At 45.0% G+C, this 17,774-nt stretch overlaps 4 protein-coding genes across 5 annotated transcripts; 2 read left to right on the forward strand and 2 right to left on the reverse strand.

Annotated features, from left to right (window-relative positions):
• The first annotated feature begins 985 nt into the window (after window positions 1-985).
• LOC134040821 (somatotropin-like) lies at window positions 986-2,928 on the forward strand. The gene is made up of 6 exons (XM_062486940.1): window positions 986-1,119; window positions 1,279-1,418; window positions 1,648-1,743; window positions 1,857-2,006; window positions 2,189-2,335; window positions 2,804-2,928. The coding sequence occupies exons 1-6, from the start codon at window positions 1,110-1,112 to the stop codon at window positions 2,858-2,860; spliced, it is 600 nt and encodes a 199-aa protein (XP_062342924.1). The 5' UTR covers window positions 986-1,109; the 3' UTR covers window positions 2,861-2,928.
• A 208-nt stretch (window positions 2,929-3,136) lies between these two features.
• On the forward strand, window positions 3,137-9,527 carry rdm1 (RAD52 motif containing 1). 2 transcript variants are annotated; one of them, XM_062482682.1, is made up of 8 exons: window positions 3,153-3,185; window positions 3,228-3,408; window positions 3,962-4,141; window positions 4,802-4,936; window positions 5,460-5,655; window positions 5,807-5,905; window positions 7,132-7,211; window positions 8,705-9,527. In XM_062482682.1, exons 2-8 carry the CDS (start codon window positions 3,304-3,306, stop codon window positions 8,777-8,779), a joined length of 870 nt encoding a protein of 289 aa, XP_062338666.1. In that variant the 5' UTR covers window positions 3,153-3,185; window positions 3,228-3,303; the 3' UTR covers window positions 8,780-9,527. The 2 variants fall into 2 exon arrangements, with proteins under 2 accessions (XP_062338658.1, XP_062338666.1); XM_062482674.1 differs by having other exon boundaries at window positions 3,137-3,408.
• Window positions 9,528-11,425: 1,898 nt separating this feature from the next.
• On the reverse strand, window positions 11,426-12,688 carry LOC134034080 (interferon alpha-7-like). The gene is made up of 5 exons (XM_062478431.1): window positions 12,557-12,688; window positions 12,358-12,444; window positions 12,082-12,228; window positions 11,803-11,886; window positions 11,426-11,661 (listed from the first exon to the last, which is right to left on the reverse strand). Exons 1-5 carry the CDS (start codon window positions 12,686-12,688, stop codon window positions 11,569-11,571), a joined length of 543 nt encoding a protein of 180 aa, XP_062334415.1. The 3' UTR covers window positions 11,426-11,568.
• Window positions 12,689-14,631: 1,943 nt separating this feature from the next.
• On the reverse strand, window positions 14,632-15,909 carry LOC134034089 (interferon a3-like). Its single transcript, XM_062478442.1, has 5 exons — window positions 15,774-15,909; window positions 15,446-15,525; window positions 15,140-15,289; window positions 14,898-15,002; window positions 14,632-14,721 (listed from the first exon to the last, which is right to left on the reverse strand). Exons 1-5 carry the CDS (start codon window positions 15,907-15,909, stop codon window positions 14,632-14,634), a joined length of 561 nt encoding a protein of 186 aa, XP_062334426.1.
• Between the last annotated feature and the right edge of the window lie 1,865 nt (window positions 15,910-17,774).

Genomic DNA, 17,774 nt, shown 5'->3' on the forward strand with positions numbered 1-17,774 from the left:
CCCTCTGAGGAGCTACTGACAGCTACTGACGTGGTTAACCTGTGATAGACGATGATTGACACGAGTCATCCAATCACCTGCCATGTTTGTTTTTTTTAAGCCTTTTGCCCTTTTTCCAAACAGTTTCCAAAGACGACTTTCCAGATGGATATGTGTAATAAATCACGTGGCGAGTCAGGTTAGTTCATCTGTTGGGACGTAACTAAACTAAAGACCTAAATATTCACACAATCCCCATCCTTACAATCTGGCATTTAAATCTCTGCCAGATTATTCAATATTATCGTTTAAAACAACATTGATGTAGGAGAAACTCACACTATAATCCTGTAATGAGGATCGAGTGGAAAGGCCAGTACTCTCTGAACCCTCCCTGAGACAGACTGGTGCCTGGCTGCACATTGGCAGCAGAACGCAGACGGCTCAGAACACAACTCTCAACCCGCACTGATCGGGTTACTGTTGTGCCAGAGATTTGATGAAATGACATTTCACACAGTTTGAATATATGGACCAAAATGTGACGATATTTCACACAGTTTGAATATATGGACCAAAATGCAATGACATGTAGACCTCCAGTGGCTATCTGGATCATGGTCAGGTCATGATGAATATGGAACACAATGTGACCATTTCAGACAGTATGACTATGGATCACACAGACACACACACCCACGCAAACACACACCTGCCAGGTAGGGATGAGATAACCTTTATTAGATACAGGACACGACCTGTGTGGAACCAATATGCATACACACACACACACACACACACACACACACACACACACACACACACACACACACAAGAGAAGTTATTTTGGGAGAGAGGAAAAGTCTCCCTGAATGCTTTAAAACATTCATGACTGATTTGACGTGCAATCCACAAACTCATACACAAACATGCCAAATTAATCTTTTTATCTAAGATAGAATAACCCTCACATTTCTCTTACCAATGCATTGAAACATAAGTTGCCGCTCTATAAAGCCAAGCTGCTAAACCGAAGTCAACAACACACACCTTCCTGTATCTCTCAGAGACCAACGACAAACTCAGAGTTCTCTACTGAAGACGTCAGCCTCAGATACGACGAGGACAGAATGGGGCAGGGTGAGCTTCTCCTACCTGAAGCACCGTGGGCCTCGTTGGAGCTGCTTCTGATAACCTCCTCTTCTTTCCTCTCTCGTCTCCCATCTTTCCTTCTCTTCTCTCTTGTCCTGTTTCCTATGTATTTCCACAACTCCTTGAATCTCTCTCTCTCTCCCTCAGTCTTTCTCCTGGTGACCCTTCTGCTGGTCAGTGACCTGGTCAGGCCTGCATCCGGCTCAGAGAACCAGCGTCTCTTCAGCATCGCCGTCGACCGTGCTCAGTACCTGCACCTGCTGGCGGAGAAGATGTTCAACGACTTTGTAAGACAACCCGTCCTCCGTGTTAAAAGCGTTTCATTTGTTCTGACGGTCCAGTGAATCGGTCCATTCGTTGATCCTTAATTTTCGAAATCTAAATATCTTCTAAATCTCTCCATTTCTGTCTTTGTACTGCTACCCCTCTATCTTGAATCCCTTCAATCTATTTATCTTTCTGCCTCTCTGTGTCAAACTAACTCCTAGTTTCTTTCTGGATGTACTTTACCCAAAGGGCAGAGCATTTTCGGAGGAGCAAAGACAACGTCTCTTCCTACAAGACATCTGTAACGTCAGCCCTGTCAACAAGCAGGAGGTGCAGATTAGCTCGGTCAGTTCATTTTGATTCCCCTGATTCTGATATACTATATTCCCCTGATTCTGATATATCCCCTGATTCTGATATACTAAAATGTGTGTGTGTGTGTGTGTGTGTGTGTGTAGGTGCAGAAGCTGCTCCACATCTCGTTCCGTCTGGTGGAGTCGTGGGAGTACCCCAGCCAGGCTCTCAGCAGCTCCCTGACCCTCAGTCGCTTCAGTGAGATCCCTCTGAAACTCACCGACCTGAAGATAGGCATCGACACCATCCTCAGGGTACACACACACATGCACACACACACACAAACCTTCATAATCTTTTATTGAAGAAAATCCAAGCTAACTCTCTCAATCCAGACAAACTCATTCTGAGATTACCTTTTACTGCCCCCCCCCCCCAACACACACCCAACACACACACTCCACACACACACATTTAAACACACACACACCTCCAGGGCACCCAAGACGGGATCCCCAGCCTGGAGGACAACGAGGCCCAGCAGCTGCCCCCCTACGAGAACTACTACCAGAACCTCGGGGGCGACGACAACATCCGCAGGAGCTACGAGCTGCTGGCCTGTTTCAAGAAGGACATGCACAAGGTAGGGAACTCTGCTGGCCCTGTGTGTGTGTGTGAGGGTGTGTGTGTGTGTGTGTGTGTGTGCTGCTGTGTAAGTCTGCTGGCCCTGTGTGTGTGTGTGTGTGTGTGTGTGTGTGTGTGTGTGTGTGTGCTGCTGTGTAAGTCTGCTGGCCCTGTGTGTGTGTGTGTGTGTGTGTGTGTGTGTGTGTGTGTGTGTGTGTGTGTGTGTGTGTGTGTGTGTGTGTGTGTGTGTGTGTGTGTGTGTGTGTGTGAGGGTGTGTGTGAGGGTGTGTGTGCGTGTGTGTGTGCTGCTGTGTAAGTCTGTGTTCATATGTCCGTGTGTGTTTGTGTGTGAATGAGATATGGAGGATTGAGTGTGGGACATGCAGGCTGTGCGTGTGTGTGTGCGTGTGTGTGTGTGTGTGTGTGTGTGTGTACGGTTGTGTCAAGTTATAACCAAAGTTTTTGAGAGTGTATGTTTCTCCCGTAGGTGGAGACTTATCTGTACATGGCAAAGTATAAAACTTCCCTGGAGGCCAACTTCTAAACTCTGATTGGTCCTGGTCCTGGGTCACCTTACCTTAATCACAATAAAACCTTGTTGCAAAACATCAACCGTCTATTTCCTTTATTGATATATCAACATAAATAGTATCTGTGTTTATCAGTTGTTTATATTTTCAGTATATACTGTATATAATGTAGAAATGTAAATTTTATCGGGTCACGGTCACCTATAATTGTCATTGGCTCGAGCTGGTAGTAACTCCGCCCATCTTTCTGAGCGCGGCAAAATCATACACTCGCATCTCGTGCACATGCGGAAGTTAAGTAGCTACATACTTCACCAGGACTCGAACAAAATGGAAATTACATTTTCTTCTCTGTCGTTTTAACAAATCACGGCGTCTGCAACATTTTACAGACCGACACCGAATGTCACACGACAATGAATAGAAGTGAGAGATAACAGCACACGCGTTTCCAAACATGAACATCGAAGTGGAAATTATCGAGTTCAAGGTACCCTACGAAAACAACAAAACCATTTTTGTTTGGGGCATCCAGCCTACGTTTACTGAGGCCTTTATTTACGTAAGTAAATGTCAGACGGAAGCCGTTTTACATTTGTATACATTGTTTCATTTAACACACTGACCCAAAGCGACATACAAATAGGCTACATGGAAAGTAGGTCTACGGGTAGCCGAGGTCAACGTTTGAACCCAGGACACTCTTTTTGTGAAGCGGCAGTAGCCTAGCTCCAGTCTGTATGCCACTGTGACACATAAAAAATAAACTAGAGCTGCCCGCTGTTCAATCATTTACGTTTGTTCGGCATAGGCCTACTGTCACTAAACAGATGCTAATTTTCGAATTTCTTTTCCATCGCATATATTACAGCCAAATGACAGGCAGTGTTGTCAACCCTTGCAAACTGATTATTAATATATACAATAATTATAAGTATAAATAAATTAATTGATAAAAACTACTGCTACCAATATTATTATTGTTGGTGTTTTTACTTTTTAAACAAGACAGTCAAGTCAACCAAGGTCTGTTTTTCTGTGATCATAGCTAGTTAAGAAGAAAAAAAAACGGTCACAGTTTGAATTGGTTATTAGAACACCTAGTTGTGTTTCAGGAGTCTGTTTGGAAGGCGTTCTCTGCGTTTGGACCTCTGTACCTGCTCAAGGTGTGTCCAAACGCAGCCGTAGCGGAACCAGGGTTCTACGCGCTGATCAAGTACTTCTCTGCTGCTCAGGCCTCGCAGGCCCAGAGAGCCATGGAAGGAAGAGGCCTGTTCCAGACCACGCCACTGAGAGTAAGTGCGCACACACACACGGGCACACACACACGGGCACACACACACGGGCACACACACACACACGGGCACACACACACACGGGCACACACACACACACGGGGACACACACACAGGCACACACACAGGCACACACACAGGCACACACAGGCGCACACACACACAGAAACAGCTCTCCTTAAATTAATCTCCTTCCTCCCGTCTAATCTAAAAACTATTCTACATCTTCACCAGTAGGTGGAAGCACACACCACAGTATGACACATAGACCCTGGGCAAGCAACGCTGACTTGTACCCCTCACTCCAGACATGAGGTCAAAACAAGTCAGTCTGGCAGTTTTGAGGCCCATAAGTCACCAAAAAACAAAAAAATGGAGGAAGTGCACATTTTTGGGGGGACTTTTGTATCTACTTCCTTGGTTTTATCTGCAACATAATTACATAAATGTTGTGCCTCTGTGCTAGCTTGGTATCTATAAGATATCATGTTTATTCTGTATGGAGTCATCAACAAGATCCATTGCTGAGATTCAGGAATCCAAGAAGTCACAACTTGGATGCTTCGTACAGCAAGTGGAGGAACACAATGACTGTTCCTGCCAGTAGGGGGCAGTGTACAGCAGTGCTTGTCCCGTGACTGAGGCGTGTGCGTCCTGCAGGTCAGGGTGAGCACCAAGAAGCTGCCCTCCTTCCTGTCTGACCCCTCGTCCCATAGGCCCCTGAGCCACAGCCGGTGTCAGGACCTGGCCAACCACTACCTGGGCTTCAACGGCTGGTGCACACGAATCATCACGGTACGCACACACGCACGCACGGGACATATTCATAACATGCACTATCCTCTAAGTCAGGGATACCCAAACTATGGTCCGCGGGCTGAATACGGCCCGCTCACGCATTTGGACCGGCCCTCTGAACAATGCCAGAGAAATTTTTATTTTATTTTTATAAATAAATAAAAAAACGTTCACACTGATTATTTTTGCATACCTAAGTAAATGTTTTGATTTCAATAGCAATGAATATGAAAAAAGGTCCTTACGATAGTAATAATGCTCTTTTAATAGGCTATATACCAATTGATATGTATGGTGCATAACAAAATAATAAACTAATCTAACATAATAAATGCATTTAAAATCATAATAACATCTCCACAATAATACTGGTAGTCACTCCGGCACATTTAATTTTCTGATACAGACCGACCGGCCCCACACTAAAGAAAGGAAAATTATCTGGCCCTCGCAGATAAAGGTTTGGGGACCCCTGCTCTAAGTCATAAATAACACCTATTCCAACGATGTGTGTGTCCAGGTGAAGGACCTGTCCAGTGATGTAGATCAGCTGGGTGCCCCAGCCCCAGCCCCAGGCCCTGCCCCAGCCCCAGGCCCAGAGGCGTCTCCCCAGGAGAGGAGTCTCCGCTACGGCTGCATGGTGGAGCTCTCCTTCCCCAAACACCAGCTGAGCTGCTGGGGGGTGGGCATCGCTGAGGAGACCTTCCTCGTCTCCAGTCAGTACATTCTCACACACACACACACACACACAGACACACAAGTACACTCACACACACACATGTTCATTATCGTGTGTGTGAAGGAATCGCTCTGTGCCTGGGGGGAAACACACAGCTGTTCAGTATTGTGTGTGTGTGTGTTCCCCAGGCCCAGAGGTGGCCCTCCTGAAGAGAGGGAAGCTACAGAGGTGGGCCAGAGACAAGGCTGTCGTCCAGGCCTTTGAGAAGGTGCTCCTGCTGACGCTGGGTGAGTCCACACACGCGCTTACACGTCCTCGCTCAAGGTGTCAGGTGGCTGAGCGGTGAGGGAATCGGGCTAGTAATCCGAAGGTTGCCAGTTCGATTCCCGGTCATGCCAACTGACGCTGTGTCAGTTGGCATGTGTCAGTTGGCAAGACACTTCACCCTACTTGCCTCGGGGGAATGTCCCTGTACTTAGTGTAAGTCGCTCTGGATAAGAGCGTCTGCTAAATGACTAAATCTAAATCTGCTGCTAAATGACTAAATCTTAAGCCTTGTGCTGCCTTCGGGTCACATGACCCAAAGGTTCACAACGAACCATGGTTGTGTTTACCCAATACAAAAACAAATAAATAGCATTTTCTTTTAACTTTCGCAATGTGGGGGGTCTGAGACAGCCCGACGGTTAAAAGAAAATTCCTCACTTTGTTTTTGTATGCGGTAAAGTTGTCTTAATACGACGGTGGGTCACAATGTCTGATGGGTCAGAATGACCCGAAGATAACACAAGGGTTAAGCTTGTACCGTAAAACACTTCAGGCTAAGAGTGAATAACATCGGTTCAGGGACAGAGAAACATGGAAGCTTCCGAGGGTTAGCAGCTGGGAAGGGTTAGGTTTGAAGGGGGAATGGAGGAGTAGCTGAAAAATCTGGGATCGATGAACCCCCTTAAGGAGGGAATAGGAAGCGAGAGTGACAGGTCAAGCTGACCTGGCCATGTGGTGAGAGAAGGATGAGGGTCTCCTTAAGGAGGACGTGGGTTAATCAGGAAGTATGGAGTGAACTTGGGTCTCAGGGGAAAAAAATGAACAGAGGGGAGGTTTTGAGGGGACATTAGGGATAGTGAGTGCGCATGCATTTTGGGGTTATCTAGGACAGGATGGCCTTAGCCAAAATATGGGAAGAACCTTCTAGAAGGTTGTGAAATCGCAGCATGCAGGGCGGGGGATTTTCCTCAATTAGACTATATAGGGGGATGTCCAAGATATTTGATTGCCTTTTTTGTCTTATGTGTACTGCTGCCGCATTGCTGAATAAAACATCAAGCTGCCTTGACTTTGACAGATATTCCCGTCTTCAACCTCTATTTTTGATAATCCTTTTGAAACTAATTCTACAACAGTGTCTTGACTGTTAAGCCTTTGTTGTTACGGCAACAGATAAGAGAAGAGGAACTCAACAATAGTTGGTCTATTTGACCGCCATTCGACCCCTGTCTACTCGGTTACCCAGGTAACGGGAAAGTGGTGGTTGAGGTGAGGGTGGACAGAGACGAGGTTCTACCAGAGGAACACCTGGAGGGACTCATCCAGGTAACACCTGCCCCTCCCTCCCTCTCTGGATCAACACCCTGGATCGACCCATCCAGACACCTGCTCTCCCTCTGTCTCTCTGAGTTTCCCTCCTCTCCATCTCCTCCCATTCTTCTGTCTCTCCATGCCTCTGCCCCTCTCTCCATGCCTCTGCCTCTCTCTCCATGCCTCTGCCCCTCTCTCCATGCCTCTGCCCCTCTCTCCATGCCTCTGCCTCTCTCTCCATGCCTCTGCCTCTCTCTCCATGCCTCTGCCCCTCTCTCCATGCCTCTGCCTCTCTCTCCATGCCTCTGCCCCTCTCTCCATGCCTCTGCCTCTCTCTCCATGCCTCTGCCTCTCTCTCCATGCCTCTGCCCCTCTCTCCATGCCTCTGCCTCTCTCTCCATGCCTCTGCCTCTCTCTCCATGCCTCTGCCTCTCTCTCCATGCCTCTGCCTCTCTCTCCATGCCTCTGCCTCTCTCTCCATGCCTCTGCCCCTCTCTCCATGCCTCTGCCCCTCTCTCCATGCCTCTGCCCCTCTCTCCATGCCTCTGCCCCTCTCTCCATGCCTCTGCCCCTCTCTCCATGCCTCTTCCCCTCTCTCCATGCCTCTGCCCCTCTCTCCATGCCTCTGCCTCTCTCTCCATGCCTCTGCCTCTCTCTCCATGCCTCTGCCTCTCTCTCCATGCCTCTGCCTCTCTCTCCATGCCTCTGCCCCTCTCTCCATGCCTCTGCCCCTCTCTCCATGCCTCTGCCCCTCTCTCCATGCCTCTGCCTCTCTCTCCATGCCTCTGCCTCTCTCCATGCCTCTGCCCCTCTCTCCATGCCTCTGCCCCTCTCTCCATGCCTCTGCCTCTCTCTCCATGCCTCTGCCTCTCTCTCCATGCCTCTTCCCCTCTCTCCATGCCTCTGCCTCTCTCTCCATGCCTCTGCCCCTCTCTCCATGCCTCTGCCTCTCTCTCCATGCCTCTGCCCCTCTCTCCATGCCTCTGCCTCTCTCTCCATGCCTCTGCCTCTCTCTCCATGCCTCTGCCTCTCTCTCCATGCCTCTGCCCCTCTCTCCATGCCTCTGCCTCTCTCTCCATGCCTCTGCCTCTCTCTCCATGCCTCTGCCTCTCTCTCCATGCCTCTGCCTCTCTCTCCATGCCTCTGCCCCTCTCTCCATGCCTCTGCCTCTCTCTCCATGCCTCTGCCTCTCTCTCCATGCCTCTGCCTCTCTCTCCATGCCTCTGCCTCTCTCTCCATGCCTCTGCCCCTCTCCATGCCTCTGCCCCTCTCTCCATGCCTCTGCCCCTCTCTCCATGCCTCTGCCTCTCTCTCCATGCCTCTGCCTCTCTCTCCATGCCTCTTCCCCTCTCTCCATGCCTCTGCCCCTCTCTCCATGCCTCTTCCCCTCTCTCCATGCCTCTTCCCCTCTCTCCATGCCTCTGCCCCTCTCTCCTTTCTCCCCTCACTTGTGTGCGTGTGTATGAAATAATCCATCTTAAAGAAATAGCAATATATGTATTTATCAGGTTAACAACATGCCTTGGAGCCAATTGAACCCGGAGGAAGAGGAGGAAGAGTGGGATCTCACTGTCAACATGTGACCCTTAGAGCAACATTTCCAGAGGAGAAAAAGGAGGAGAGGAGAGGGGAGGAGGAGTAAGGAGTCCTTTCAGTATCAGCCGCTCTACCCACCTGTACAGCTGCCCAACCTGTAACACGTTCCCCTTGTGATTCCACTATAGTGATGTGTTAAGTCTTAGTGCTTCCCAAGTTAAGCATGAGTTACCACTGTTCCTACTAAGTTTATCATTTGTTTTACCAGTAATACGAAGTTACGTTTCTGTGTCACTACGGTTGTGCCTTGTGGTGAGTTCCCCCCAGTGCCAGGGGATTAACATGGCTCACCAGCTGTCTGCCATCAAGCTGGGGCAAATCATTTTCTCAGTGTTGAATTCCACTCCTCCTTCCTCTTTGTCTCTCTCTTTCTCTCTCCCTCTTGCTTTCTCTTCCCCTCTCTCTCTTTCCCTCTCTCTCTTTGATCTCTCTCGCATCAGTTTTTCCTTCAGTTTGCCACCACCTGCACTATCTGGTGCCACTCTGTCCTGTCTTGTCTGGGAGAGTGCAACAGAAAGCCCGGAGGCCTCGATTCATATTTTCTTATTTACTCACTTGGCAAGAGGTAAATGGCTTCTAGAGTGTTTGTGGGGTGAGGTGGTTTTGTTTGGCTGCAAAAAAGGAAACATTGATCCTGTTCTCAAAGATGCAGACAATCAAATAACAAAAGTTTAGCTGAGACTAGTCTGAGTGAGTGATAATGTGTCATGTTAATTAAAGGCTCTTGAAAGCGTCTGTCTCGATACTGTCAAGCTAAAGTTTAGCAACATGCATGAGCCTAGCAACCCTTGGCAGTATCGCTTCCTCCCCCTTCATGCACACCATAACCACCTTTCAGAAACACTACTTAGCCAGCTATGCCACCAAACATTTGTTGGTGATGGTTGGCCGAAATGTATCCTGCGTGAGTTCAACCAATTCAATTTGGTTACAGGGGCATTCATGCAAATAGTTTGCTCTAAAGACCTACGTATTGCCACACTATATATAACCTAAGCGATGTTATGATACTGTCGTCTCACTGCTGTCTGTTTACCTGTAAATGTAAAAACAGTCACCCTGCTCTTGTAGACACAGACAGTAGAATAACAAGATCCAATCATGTTTCTGGGTACAGTGTGTGGTCCATGGGCTGAGGATACAGTACCTGGGATGTGTGTGCATACTGTTAGAATATGCCCTTTTCTTGTACCTTCTACATGCGTATTTGTATGTCATTTTGGTTGAAAATGGTGGAGTGCAATCTCCGTGTCGGGGAGGAGATCTTGACCCAAGCGGAGGAGATCTCGGGGTCTTGTTCGCGAGTGAGGGAAGGATGGAGCGCGAGATCGACAGGCGGATCGGTGCGGCGTCCGCAGTGATGCGGGTTCTGCATCGGTCTGTCGTGGTGAAGAAAGAGCTGAGTCGAAAGGCGAAGCTCTCTATTTACCAGTCGATCTACGTTCCTACCCTCACCTATGGTCACGAACTGTGGGTAGTGACCGAAAGAACGAGATCCCGAATACAAGCGGCCGAAATGAGTTTTCTCCGCAGGGTGTCCGGGCTCTCCCTTAGAGATAGGGTGAGAAGCTCGGTCATCCAGGAGGGGCTCAGAGTAGAACCGCTGCTCCTAACCTTGAAATTGTGAGCTGAATGAATTAAACGTCAAGCTAGCAGCTCCCGGGAGAGCAGTCTTTCTGATCCACAGACTCAGTGGTCGTCCTCAGCAGTAAAAAAAAAAGATTCACAAAAGGGATGTCTGTCCTCGCAAATCACGTTTGAAGCCAACGTAATAAATCACATTAACAAATGTGAGTCAAACGTTACGTGACACATTATATAGCTCTGAATTGTCTCAACTAACACGTATCAATAGTTTCAGTTGAGTCACGGCTGAGTCATGCACGATGTCTTGTAATGTTGTGTCTTGGTGATGGGTCTTGTTTACCTGTCTGGCAGCTGTTTGAACCCTGAGGAAAAGTTCCTCTCTAAGCTGGATCAGGATCAAACCTCAGCAACGAGACAAGGTAAGGTAAACCTAGGGTACCAAATGTGCTTGGACAACAAATGTCCTAGGACACCGACACTGAGAACAAGGTTGGACCAGAATGCCTTTTGCAATCCTCCAATTGGTCGAACAGCGCTGCTCCTCAAGGGTTGGCCTTACAGCTTAACTGCAGCAGCTGGCTCGAGCCGTGGAATGCGCTGACGTCAGAGAAGGAAACCGAATGTGAAAATGAAAACGAAAAGACGAGAGGAAGCCCCACATCTACATGCGTGAGTTGGAATCCCGATGTCAGTGGAGTCTCGTGGATTCTCCTGCTTATCCTCTGGTTGTCCTGCGAACGGGCTGTATTTACGTAATTCGTCATTTTTGTCACTCCACGCATGTTTTTTTATAAGACACCAGAAACGGATCACATAGTCCAGAATCCAGTTTGTAGACCAGATCCATTAAAAAAAGAATAATAATCGTTTTTAAATAAAGGTTTAACATGCCTTTCTTTCAGATTTTAGTATGGGACAACTGCAGGAAGACGACTGAAATTCATTTAAGAAATATTTATTTTACATTGAAATGCTAACAAAACTGAAAAAGTATGACCATAAATAAATATTTAAAAAATCATAAATATAAAATTTGTAACTAAACAGGGAGAGGAGACCGCAACACTAACAATCTGACCTTTTTCAACATGATAACATTGTACATGGAGATGTTTGTATCACACAACACAAATGCTGACACATTGAAACACGTTGCTTCCCGCAGACTGTAACTTTAGGTTCTCATAGGCTAGAAGAGGCAGTCGGAGTGGTTTTTCAAGATGAACTGCAGAGTGGAGAGCAGCTCCCTTCGAACCACCTCCCAGACACAGAAACTGGAGCTCTGTATGGGAGAGGGAGAGAAACACGCGCATATTTATTAATCGCAAGATCCATTTTTCCATCGCTTATAGGAGCAGCTCAACATTTGACAGACAGACACGCCATGGTTGTAATGCTGTATTTTAAACACAAACCGACTTACCTTGTCTATTACAATCCCCGTCAGTCTGTCAAAAAATGCTTTCAGGGTCTCTGACCCATCATCCCCATCCACGCTGCTGCTCACCTGAATAGACAAAAAACAATAAAGTTTGAGTTGAACAAAAATGTCTCCCATCTTCAGTCAATCAAAATAACTCTAAACTTTTCAATTTTATTTCTACCAGAATGACTGCAAATAACTCTGAATGAGTTAAAGAATGGACCTCTATATCTCGTGGTCGTTGTGTTACTCTTTAAACTTGCTATAGGCCTAACTCACACAGCGGCTTTCTTCGGTTAGACGGTAAACAAGTTCCAGAAAGTCCTCCAGCTTCTTCTGGTCCCAGGCGCTCGGCAGGTCTTCATCTGCGAAAAGGGAGCCGATTCTCTCCAGAGTCTGGTGAATTGCCTTCGTGGTCTCCCTCCGCTATAAGCACACAGGTAAGATTATTGGCCGGTTTTTAGCGTTTTAGTATTTAACATTTAAAATGTTCAGTGCGAAACTGCATTTGTCCTTCTTAATTTTAAGGCTATAAGGAGTGATTTGTGCGCTTACCTGCTGCGCACCAGAGGTGTTGAAGGCGGAGGCTGGAAATGCGAGTATCACATTATCCTGCTGACATTGCGCGGGAAAGTTACCCCCCTGGAAAATAAACATAAAACCGTATGCAAATTATTTTCAATCGTTATTTAGCTGCTGTAAAGCGATAATCTCCACCATAGGGACATGTAAATGTAAGTAGGGGATAACTTACCATGTCCCTGAGCAGGTGATGTGTCTTCTTCAACAGGTTCCTCTGCAGGTGACACGTGGGCATTGACATGACTTTCACGAGGCACAGCAGGAGAATGGTGATGCTGATGCACGCCACACTCTGGATTGCCATGGTTCAGGTAGGCTACAGAGTTGATAAACTGCAGAACAGATCACCATTGTTAGCTTTAATAGGCAGCGTCTTTGGATGATTCATTTGCTAAACCCAAACAACCTCTAGTATATTTGTATATTGACTCACCTGGTTGCGGAGTGTTGGTGCTCAGTTGGGTCAAACTCGATTGTGTCTGGGTACTACCATTGTTGCGGTTTAAATAGTATTCATTTATGGATGTATGCAAAGTGAAAGGGGGCTTAGTAAAATGGAATGGATTTTGGAAACTTTGGTCAAGATCAAACCGCAAGGCAGGATTTCCGCCCCCACCCCCCCTCACATTGGATACCAGTCTAGGGTACATTTACATTTTACATTTAGTCATTTTGGCAGACGCTCTTATCCAGAGCGACTTACAGTAAGTACAGGGACATTCCCCCGAGGCAAGTAGGGTGAAGTGCCTTGCCCAAGGACACAACGTCATTGGCCTGGCGGGGAATCGAACCGGCAACCTTCTGATTACTAGACCGATTCCCTAACCGCTCAGCCACCTGACTCCCAGGGTAGGATGTCTTGATCACTGTCTGCTGTTTGTATGTCACTATAGTTCCCTATAGGTTTGGAGTGAAGCCTGGCAAAGGTCCGAATGTTAAATATGTTAATTAGGAATCGGGTGACAGTTTATAGACCATCTATTGACAGCTGTGGAGCTGGCTATAATAAATGTATTGTGTTTTGGGGATTTACACTCGTGGATTTCAGCACGGTAATTCCTACTGTGTGCGTGTGGACCTGTTCTTTTAGAAGTCTATAGGCCTACACATTAGTACCGATTAATATTTCTTTAAAAACATGATGTAAAACAATGTCTTATAAATATATATACTTTGGTAAACAACGTTCTAAATCACAAAAAAAAAGTAAATCACAGCACACAGCCCGGGAGAAACAGTTCATTGATGAGAAAGTAACAATGTTGTCTCTCCAAATCTGAAGTATAAAGCTTGGCAAAGTTAATTTTTGATATATTCTAAATCATTTTATTAATATAGATGGTGGTCTATATAATATAGCCTAGATACGGTTTGAACTAAAGTTACGTGTGTAACACGCAGCCACACACATATAACCTACACACAGTAGGAATTATCATGTTCACAATCATTGGGGATAATTCCAAACCTAATATTTAAAAAAAACATTAAAGTAACAGAATGATGATTCACGTCATGACACTGGCATCCAGGCCCCCAGTGCAAACAGCTGTTCTGACAACAACCTCCAGAAACTGTCTAATGTTCAGAGATAGGCTGCCCAAAAATCTTCGTCCATTCCCGCGTTGGAGCCACTGTGGTGCAGTGATGACTGGAGGGAGAGAGGCTGGGCCACATATCCATAGCGAATATGTTGGCATAAAATTGGCATGATTGTAGTTAAGAAGTGGGTTGTCATCTACAATATGACTTGCCACTATCGAATCAGTCAATCCTGAGAGATCCTGTTGGCTCTTTAGCTAATGTGAGAAGAACAGCAGCGTTATTGTAGCCTATATGATTTATTGATCATAGTGTAGAGCTTTCTGGATTTTGAAGGCAACATGTTTTGGTACAGAGTGCAATGAGAGGGAGAATATCAGTGTATTTGTATCAAAGGCTTTTTGTCATCAACACAGAAACAGGAGGTGGACTGGATTCGTTAGAAATGTGACATGTCATAGCAAATAAAGTTGAAAAAAAACAACAAAAAAACACCCCACAGTATATTATATTACGAATGTTTTTTTATCAATGAAAAAGATTGCCATAAATAAATAAATAAACAGATAGATAAATAGATACATAGACAAATAGATAAATAGATACATAGAAAAATATATAAGTAGACATAGATCTATTAATGGAAAAGACCACGTTATTTTCGGCTTTTCTCAAATGATGACTGTTCGTGCCCAGGTTGTCGCTTCACTCATGACTCTCTATGAACTTCTTGAACGACAGCAGGTTGTAACGGACTTCCCGTCTCACCGTCTCCCAGGCGCATGCGTTGTTCTTCTGAAAGCATAGATTTTTTTTTTCTTGAACCACAGATGCCACTGCCGCTGTTTTGCCTCTGCCGCTGCGGTACACCAAGTGACTGGAAATTCCTACTTTCTATGCAATGACGAGACTGCCATCCTTTTTATGATGAAATGGGAACTGAAATGTGAGTTTCATAACTGAAGACCCACCTTCTCGTTCAGGATGCCACTCAGCTGGTCAAACAATGTCTGGAGTGATGCGCTGACCTCGGAGACACCCTCTCCTGGAGCAGGTGAGGCGCCTGTCTTTCCGACCTATATGGACATGTCAGGACATTCTGGACCTTAGCATATGTCATAATGCAACATTTGAAGTTTGTTTCACGCAATTAAGTTTATAACAAAAAAAACATGTCAAAAATGTCAAAAGCCAATTCTGCTTCTATACTTACACATCCGTTAAGTTTCTTAATCTGACGATATATGTAGTTAGTGAAGAGCTTCAGTTTATCAGTGTCCCAGGAAACGGAGTTTAGGTTGTTGCTGAAAATCTGAGCCACGTGCTCAAATGTCTTCAGAGCGACAACGGTCACATCCTCTGTCTAGAGATAGGCATTAAAACAGAGGAGAGAAAATGATGACAGAAACAAAAATTACAACTCCTTGTCGTAAAAAAAATTCATAGGGTATTTACTATTTTGTATGAATCAATATGGTTTCCAGAGCGCATAATTCCAACGGTATGGCTTATAGCTTACCCGTATAGAATTGTACAGGTTTTCTGGGAACAAACGCGCCACTTTTTCCTTTCCTAGACACTCAACAGGAAAATGACCACTCGAAGATGAGACATTGGCCTAAAAGATACAAAAACATATGGGAACACAATTGGTAAACCTGATAAACATATTACAAAACTCAAATCACCTATACAAAACATTCGGGATTGTGTTGCAAGCCAGCGAACCAACAAACTCAGTCACGAGAGAGGGAGAGAGAGAGACAGAGAGAGACTTTAGCCTGAACAACAAAATAAATTGTCCAGTACACAGATCATAGCAGTACACATTTCTTACAGTTGACCCACCATATCAGAAAGTTTCAGAATACTCAGGTCGTTCAGTTGTCGCATCTGGAACTTTGTCCACCTGCAGACTTCAGAAGCAGCATGGTCACAGCAGCTCAGCGCGAATAAGACGCTCAAAAGTTTTAAAGTAAACATGCTTGTATATTAACACAATGTTGTAACGACTAATGATTAACCTTCACATGCCACCTTGGTCACATCCACCGGCTTTTAAAGCCAAAAACTGCACTTAAAAAAAGTCCCTGTTTGTGGCTAGAGCTGGTGCTCGCCTGTTTTCGGTTCACCGTGGGGGCTACACTGAAAGAAAAAGTCTGTTGAATTTACATAAATGAAGTATGTACATTGGTTGCACGCAATAAAATCATGTTTAGCCAACATGAATCTTTCATTGGAATATACTGAACAATTTTACATCAGACACACATGGTTTAATTACACAATTTAAACCCAAAGATTTCATGTTCAATTAACAATAAAATCATGTTTTGCCAACATGAATCTTTCATTGGAATATACTTATTCCATACTTATTAATTATATATTGGTAAAACGATTGTATTACGCAATTTAAACCCAAAGTTTTCATGTTCAACAAATTTAAGCTGGTTATGTATTTTTTATGCTAGGGCCATAATCAATGTATTTTTCATGTTTAATGTACTATATTTATTCAGAATTTGTTAAATTGACATCTCTACTTGAAGTATGAATTTAGTGGTATGGTATGAACATCAATATCATATCAGTTCAACAATTAACACAATATTCCTTAAATGTCTACAAAATAAGCACCAGGACACACTGAACAGATTTTAAGTGTCTTTGCACTTTTTATTTTGCGGAACTGCAAACTGCAAAATAAATGGGTTCTTCAATGCACTATAGAATTTTTAAATGTGCCACTGCAGGTAGCTCAACAAAAAAAATCAAACAAGGTCGTTCTACATCCCTACACATTTCAGATGGATTTATTGGTATGGTATGAACATCACTATTATATCAGTTAAACAATACACAAAATTCCTTAAATGTTTACAAAATAAGCAGGACACACTGAAGAGATGTTCAGTGCCTTTGAACTTTGGGGAATCGCAAAATAAATGTTTTTTTCAATGCACTATATAGAACATTTAAATGCTGCATCATGTGAGTAAACCCAGACTTCAAAGTACAATTTTAAGGCTTATTTAATATGAACACACCGTGACATAAGGAAACCATAAACAAACACAGAGGGGTACCACAGCAGGATAAAGAGGTCATCTCGGAGTATTAAAGAGCAGTAGAGCTGTTAGGATGTTAGATGTTAGAGAGTAAAGGTGTTGGACTGCAAGAGGAGTTTTATGAAATTCTAATGTGAAACAGGTACGTCTTTTATGCTTTGTACAGTAGTTATAATGTCTCTGCACTATGTCTGTGTTTATGAGTGCGCGTGTGAGTGCTAATCAATTTGTTGTTGTCACTGTCTTGAGTAATAATATGGACTTGTTGGTTTTAAATGTGCCACTTCAGGTAGCTCAAACAAACCAAACTTGAATAATGAAAAAAAAGTGTGATGTACAGAGCATACAAAACGGAAGAAAAAGGAATTCAAACGTCGGTCTCAAAGAGTTTGATTTTTAGAGCTTGTGCCCTCTTGGAAAGCGTGCTTCCTTCCAACTCCATGATAACTTTTTGTATCACCTCAAAGGTGTACCTCAGTTGAGCAGGGTAGTCCAGATTCAAGTTGTACATAAGACCAAACAGCATGGCAGTTGCACATGCCACACTTGGTAGCTCCTGCAACACTGCTTGACTTTCAAGGACAATCCCGACGTCTGCCACTTCACCCGAGTCACTGATGGTAAAGATTCCCACTGTGGTTTCCTCAATGCCCTCCTGGATGGCAGATCTGTCTGCAGTCTGGAGAGGAAACAATAGTCTTTGTTTTATTTGGAATATGCACATTGGTCTGAAATGGTGTCACATTTTTGGTTTCAGTTCTAATATTCACACAAGAT

The sequence above is a fragment of the Osmerus eperlanus genome, chromosome 2 (genome assembly GCF_963692335.1).
Source record: "Osmerus eperlanus chromosome 2, fOsmEpe2.1, whole genome shotgun sequence".
NCBI classification, from domain to species: domain Eukaryota; kingdom Metazoa; phylum Chordata; class Actinopteri; order Osmeriformes; family Osmeridae; genus Osmerus; species Osmerus eperlanus.